Here is a 7,608-nt window from a genome sequence, read left to right on the forward strand (position 1 = left end):
AGATCCTGCTTGGAGAACTCAATGGTTTTGACAGATGGGATCGCTGCACATTTGAATCGGCCGTTAGGATTCTCTATCAACAGTTAAGTTTAAGTTTCATGTCGGTTTGTCGGTGCTAATAAGTGATGCATTACCTCGTTTAAAAACTTGTTTCCAGCAAAAGAAAAAGCGCACTAAGCAAACAAAACAAATCCCTAAAAAAAGGCTTTAGCTTCTGAGAATGTTTCCTACACACAAAAAATAATCGTTAATAAAATTAAAAAAAACCATTAGAAGAATTAAAAGTTTGCATTGGTTCTTTTTGGTAGAAAGCGGCTAGCTTTCAAAACGAAAGTAATCAAACTGTTAATTCAAAAGTTGCCCACTCCCTACTTTTAAAAGTTGTAACTTTCAAATCGAGTTGTAGAACTGTCAAATTGAAAGCATGGCAGTATTTAAATTAACAGCATGTTTCAAACAAACTTTTGACATGAAAGTTTATTATAGTGTAAATAAAATGTGCCACTTTGAATAGGAAAAATAAATGTTGTCAATTTAAAAACAATCATTTTCAATATAATATTTTTTTTAATTATTTATATTATTTTTAATTTCTTGATAATATTTAATAGTATATACTATATTCTATAAATATGTTATTCGTGTTATGTCTACCCGGTTTCCGAAGACGTCGCTTCTGTGGGCTCGAAGTTCTCCGATGATTTTTCCACTGCAGCTGATGGAATGCTTCATCCTGCAACTGGTACCTGTTCCGGGTATTTAGACTGCAAATGAGAAAGATACAAATCAATATTGGAAACCTTTAGTTATCTCTTGGAAATACTTACATAAATCTATAAGCTGCATACAGGTATAGCTCCAATCACCCATAATTGCTAATTGTACCATTCTCAAGACGAACAGGGTAGATGGTTGTTCAAAACCGTCGTCGTATGACTAATGCAGTTGAAATTCAAGTACGGGTCTAGGTACGGGTTCAACATATATGTATATATATGTCAAGTACGGAACCCTTCCACTTCCATGTGGATGAATTGTGTGCAGGAGAAAGATGAAACATCCGCTGACCATTATTTCAGTGGTTTAGATATTTGGAATTGAAACAATGATTCTCCGTTCTACTTCCACCATGTCAGTTGATCCCGTAGGAATCGTCAGGTTATTCCCACGGAAGATGAGAAAATTCAAGATCAGAATGGAGCTCTTCACTAAGCGCCTTGAATACCGAGTTAAATACGTTGATCTGTGGAGATGAAATTATTGGTTACGTTTCATAAATAGATTCATCATCATCAATTATGGTTTCGTAGTTTATTAAACTTACCGTTGAATCAATTACCACACTCAAAAAACTCCTATGGAAGCCAGCCAAAACCATTCCTCCATCAATCGACGTCAACTCAAATTTAGCGCCAAATGGAGGTCAAGTGTTGCCAAAAACATCGCTATGAAAAGGTATTTTTGAAAGTTGATCAACTTTTATTTTAAAAGAATGCGCTTTTAAAATAACGAGTCGAGAGTAAAAGAAACACTTTCAAAACAAAACAATAACTTTTCATTTGAATATTTTCGTAGTTGAAACTACGAAATTTGCGAAACTTTTAATTTGAAAATGCATTATTTTTATTGCAACAATTTTTGTTCTTTGTGTGTACGGATCCGTATTTCTGCAGAATTCAATCAATTCTATAGATCTCTGCAAAATTTCATAGAACCGACATCACTGACTTCCATCTGTTTTGTTTTTATTCAACACAGCTGACGCGTTGACAGAACGAGGGAAAAGCAACTAGTGAAAAAATTGCATGCACGAGGGATGCTCCGGTTGCTTGGGAATGTGGATGATAGATGGTGCTAGCAACAATCAATACGAAACTAACGATTTTAAATTGGCTCACCACTTTAGTAGCCTATTGGTCCCAAGCAAACGATTAACGTACCCTATTCTAGTTGAAATTCTATTACTACACTATGTTTGTTTTGATTCGCTATGAAAGTTTGACAGATAACATCAGGGGTGTGTGGATTCATGCAGAACATGCAGGGGTGAGTGAAATAGCTTGGGACTGCTTGGGACCGTTGTTCTGGTACTGAGTGAGCCAAAAATAATAATGATTTTCTTCGGGACCCAGTGGTCTTAGAGTTACCTCGAGGGGGACGACTCTATCTACGATGCAGAAACGATTGTGTTTTGCTGCGCGCACGCTGAGTAGATAGAAAGAAGATTGATGACGATTCTGAAGATTTCCTGCAAAAAGATGATGAGCGATGCAAGTAGATGCGACAAATGAAAGAAGATTTTTCGAAGATTGATTCGCTAGTTTGAGATTTGTTAAGCATCTAAACTTGAGATTTAGATGTGTCGCCGTTTTCGGGTTTTTTGACAGATAATGCATGGGCTAACTGTCAAAAAACCCGAAAACGTATCTATTGTGCGCCGGCCTTAACTCTGTAGTCTGAACGTACTATATGTAACTATTTTACGTGACGTCTTGATGACAGTTCCTGGCGGGCCGCTCGAACGCGCTCGAGGCATTGTTATTGTTTACGTCTGATGTTTTTGTTTTGATTTTGGTCGTATTTTGATTTTGTATCGTGTGAAAGTGAAAATTAAAAATGCCTCCGAAAAAAATTCGTAAACATATTGCAGCAAAACCACCGACAAACCAACATGAAACTTTAACTTAACTCTTGATCGAGAATCCATAACGGCGGATTCAAATGTGCAGAGATCCCATCTGTCAAAACCATAGAAATTTGTTATCTAGATAAAATAATTTGCCCGGAATAGATTAGACATGAACCAACTCATACATTTTGTATGCGTGTTCGTGGCTAGGATACACATTTTTCGCGAATACGGCGGCAGATGTCGGTTTGTCGGTGGCAAAACTGTTGGTGGAAGCAAAGCAGCGTTTTGAATGCGGAATGGTAAAACTGGGAAGGAGTCAGATTTGGAGAAATGCATGTTGTCCGTGGAAAGGTAAAAGCATCGAGTTGCAGTTCTGCTTGTGCCCGTAAGAAAGGCGAACTTAAGCGATCTGGATCGGGACAACGAAAGAATTTATCCGTTCCATGCTTTCCCTTTACGCACCCGAGCATCCCGGTACACAACATCTAAATCGTGTTTTTCCCATTGTAAAACGCTACAGCTACTGCAACTGCAGTTACAAAAAACTGAGACCTCCGAAGAACTTTCACTGTACAAATTATAAACATGAACTGATGTCAACAAATCGGCCCGATGGTAAACGTCAAAATAGGTAAACAGAAAAAAAAGCTGACTCGAAACGTCTCGTAAAATGCCTTATACGATTATGCATTTCTTCAAAAAGCCCTATGAACATCTTCGAGTAGTCCTATGAATTTCCATGAGAAGTCTAATATACTTATGAACTTCCTCTAGATGTTCTATGGACTACCGCGATGGTGATACTCTAAGGAAGCCTTAGCGTGAAACTTCAAAGGCACAAATGTTAGCTTCCATAAAACATACAAATTTGAAATTGCTACTCCTTGTTTGCTGTTCTACTACAAACAGAGAGTAGCAATTTCAAATTTGTATGTTTTGTGGAAGCTAACATTTGTGCCTTTGAAGTTTCACGCTAAGGCTTCCTTAGAGATCACCTGAATTCTCGCTACGTCTACGTCTTTCCTCTGTTCGGGACATATAACACCACTGCGACCAGTAATTTGATCTATTGTAGTATATCCCGTGTCCTTAGTTTAGTACACTTCATCAGTATTGAGAAATGATGAAGTATTCGGTTTTGATACAGTTGTCATTCTAGCCTTCATCGCTAGGAATCGATTCTAATTGAAAGGTTCCGCTATTTATACCCTTCGCCCCTTTGTCAGTCAAAATTGGATTCCTTAATAGCAACAAAAATAAGCAATGGCACCGATATTGACCATGCATCAGAACCCTAGTCTTAACCACTTCAAACTATCGAACAATAAATGGAAGATTAGGAATCACATAGATAAAGACTAACTAACCCATTTTTTCCTTGTTTCAAGATTCCTCGGTGGACAAGGACTAAGATGTGTTCCTTGGAGTACTGAAAAATCCTGTTCCCCTAGTTTGAAGTAGTCAGTACTAGGAATCGGTGGTAGATCTTACATCCCGTAACGTACCACGAAAAGGTGATCTATCCATGGTACGGGACTTCCTATACACTTACTCATCTTGGATAAGTCCCTTAGGCATCCTCAAGAAGCCTGTTAAGTCCTATACATTTCTTCGATTAGCCATAAGTACATCCCCGAGAAGGGCATCAGGCGATCCTCAAGAAGTACTATAAACGTCCTCGATAATTTCTATGCAATTTCCCTAGAAATCCTTTTCACTTTCACTAGATATCCTATGATCTTATCCGAGAAGATCTATCCTCCACTATGCATTTCTCCAAAGTCCTGTAGAGCACATCGAGTAGTCCAAACGCTATTCTAAAGAACGTCCTCAAGAAGTACTATACTCTTCCCCAATATGCTTTATGAACTTCGCCGAGAATTCTTACCCACTTGTACCAGAAATGAGAGACGGGATGTGGTCCCCCAGGACCACACGCAACCCGTAGTTCGTAAACGGCGTTTCAGGAGGGGGGATGGTTCACATGAATAGTAGGTAACAACAGAATTTTGCTGAGTCGCTTTGCTGGGTATTCATTATTTCGTTTTCCAACTTTTGTTCTACGTTGTCTCGTGTATACAAGTTATAAAGCGTAAGAATAATATGTTCTTATGTTGTATTATTAGGTAATCATAATCATAATAGTAATAATAATGATAATTTTTGTTTGCCTTAGAAGCACTCCCCCTACGAAGCAGCGGCTTCCAGCTCGCGTTCAACAATTTTCCTATACTCGTCGAATCCACCCTCGACGCTCTTGACCGTTCCCTCGCCGCACACCCACAGCTCTTTGCAGATCATCCGAATCAGACGCTCGTCGTGGGAAACCAGAATAACGCCACCCTTTCAAAAAAAAAAAAATGAAATAATGGCAACATGCAGTTAATTCTTCTGGAAGGAAATCTCAACCGAATCTTACCGTGTACTTGTTGATCGCCTTGCCGAGGGCTTCTATCGTTTCAATGTCCAAGTGATTGGTCGGTTCGTCCAGCACGAGGAAGTTCGGTCGACCCATGCACATCTTGGCGAGCGCCACGCGGGACTTTTGCCCTCCAGAAAGGGAGGCCACCACCTGCGTGGCGAGATCTCCGGACACACCGAAACTGCCCAAAATTCGACGGTACTCTTCGATCGGTTTCCCGGGGTAGGCATTCTGGAGCAGTTCCACGCAGTTGACGTTCATGTCCAGCTGATCGACGTGATGCTGAGAGAAGTAACCGAGGCGAAGGCCACGGTGCGGATGGACAAGACCACCCGTGGGTTGCAGCATGCCCATGACAATCTTCAACAGAGTGGTCTTACCGGCACCGTTCTCGCCGACCTGGTAGGAAAGCGGAAAATTAGAACTATTTCGGTCTTAAAGGCAACAACTTACAATACAGATCCTCGAGTCGAGATTCGCGCTCAGGTTGACCAAATTGAATATCACCTTGTCGTCCGAGTACTTGAACTGGACTTCGTTCACCTGCAGCACTGGGGGATTCAGTGGTTCCACCTCCGGGAACTTGATCGTCACTTCGATTTCCTTCTCCACCGGCTTCAGCTCCGGTCTGAAAACAAGCGGAAAGCGGTGAATTTTGTTCTAAAATCAAAGCAATAACAACTTACAGCTTCTCCAACATCTTGATCTTGGACTGCACGCTGGCAGCACGGTTGGCGTTGTACCGGAACCGATCGATAAACTCCTGCACGTGATTGCGGTGAGCCAGTTGGGCCTCGTACTCCCGCCGCTGGGCTTTGTGTTTCTCCGTTCGGGTCTTGTCGAACTGTTCGTAGTTGCCCTTGTAGTTGTCGATCCGTTGCGAGTGCAGATACAGAATGTCCGTGGGAACCGTATCGAGGAAGTTCCGGTCGTGGGACACGACCAGCAACGTCGTGGGCCACGTTTGGAGGTAGTTCTCGAGCCAGATGATGGCCTTGATGTCCAACATGTTCGTCGGTTCATCAAGCAGTAGCAAATCCGGCTTGGAGAACAGAGCCCTGGCCAGGGCCAGACGCATCCGCCAACCACCGGAGAACGTCCGGGTGGCGCGAGCTTGCATTTCCTTGGTGAAACCGAGACCATTCAGGATGATTGAGGCACGTGCTGGGGCTTTATCCGCTTCTATGTGCTGAAGTTGCATGTAGACTTCCGACAACTCGTGGCTCAGTTCAGGGTCGGTGGATCCGGCATTAACCTGAGCGTTCAGTTCCTTTTCCTTACTCAACAATTCCGTCCGGACCGTGTCCACCTCAAGGACACTGTCAAGCGCCAAGGTGTCATCGCCAACAACTTCCTGCTCGACGTGCAGAATCGTAATGTGGCTTGGAATCTGAAGCTGCTTGCCGGAAATCATCTTCAACAGCGTTGTCTTTCCCAGCCCATTCCGGCCTACAAACCCATAACGACGGCCAACCGCCAACAGCAAATCGGCATTCTGCAGCAACACCTTGTCCCCAAACGACACGTCGAAGTTTTCAATCCGGATGTCCATCGAACGGTTCGTCCCCTTCGCTTCCATCTTGTTATCTTTCTTGCTAATAACCTGCGAAGCCGTGGCCATCTGCAGAACCGGAGGCGCAGCGCTGGTGGTTATCTTCGTGTGCTCCCGCTTCTCCAGCTTCTGCTGCCGCTTGGCTTCCGCTTTCTCCAACTTCTTCGAGTCTACCTTCAAACTGTCGTCCCTCGAAACGACCCAAATACTTTGAATGTCCTCCTGGACCGCATCCTGCGAGGCGGCTACCGCTTTCAAATGAATCGGAGCGCCCAAAATTTTGGCCCGCCCTCCACCACCTCCGCCACCGGAATCCGCAGTCCGCGGTTTCAGCAGATCCAGGAAGATTTCACAGATCTGCCGGATGTCGTCTGCGCTCTTATCCTGGGACACCTCGTGCAGAATCGCCCCGATCGCTTCGTACACTTCCTCGCCATCTTCGAACTCGTCCGCTCCGCTCTGGAGAACGTCTGCAAAGCAAAAAACCGTCAAAAGGTCCCCCAATCAATCTGCCAACCCGACTCACCTTTCACGTAGGTCAACAGTTCCCCGTCGATCGAAGGGAATTCCCGCTTCAGCACTTCCGTACAGGCAGCCATCGCAAAACTCCGATTTCACAACAACTAAAAACGATTCCGAACCAGCGCTCACTTCTGGATCACTTTTCGAACGGGAACCGACACGGATTGTACGGTGAATTTGACGGGGAAATGGTTACGACCTCCGCGGAATTATTGCGTGCGACGATTTCTGGCCGATGACAGGGCAGTGGAAAAGAATGAACGAAACCAGCAACGAAGGAAGAAGAGCGAGAGAGAACTGTCAGAAGCGCGTGATTTTTTTGAAGTGGAACGAGAGGGAGAGAGTGGTGTGCGTGTGATGTTTTTATCGAACCACGGTGAGCCTCAAGTGACGGGTCCCGCTATTTTCTTATTGGAAAACATACGGCGAGGGGTGATTCGGCCGCGCTGAATGGGGCAAGGATTAGAGGGACAGGTGATA

The 7,608-nt window shown here is 43.6% G+C and overlaps 1 protein-coding gene across 1 annotated transcript; it reads right to left on the bottom strand.

The window, feature by feature from the left end:
* Positions 1–4,636: 4,636 nt before the first annotated feature.
* On the bottom strand, positions 4,637–7,379 carry LOC135707557 (ATP-binding cassette sub-family F member 3). Its single transcript, XM_065229399.1, has 5 exons — positions 7,133–7,379; positions 5,741–7,076; positions 5,508–5,682; positions 5,052–5,453; positions 4,637–4,975 (listed from the first exon to the last, which is right to left on the bottom strand). The coding sequence occupies exons 1-5, from the start codon at positions 7,203–7,205 to the stop codon at positions 4,820–4,822; spliced, it is 2,142 nt and encodes a 713-aa protein (XP_065085471.1). The 5' UTR covers positions 7,206–7,379; the 3' UTR covers positions 4,637–4,819.
* Positions 7,380–7,608: the final 229 nt, after the last annotated feature.

This window comes from Ochlerotatus camptorhynchus, unplaced genomic scaffold (assembly GCF_037179485.1).
Source record: "Ochlerotatus camptorhynchus isolate MF236.1 unplaced genomic scaffold, CSIRO-AGI_Acam_v1.1 ptg000314l, whole genome shotgun sequence".
Classification (NCBI taxonomy): Eukaryota; Metazoa; Arthropoda; class Insecta; order Diptera; family Culicidae; genus Ochlerotatus; species Ochlerotatus camptorhynchus.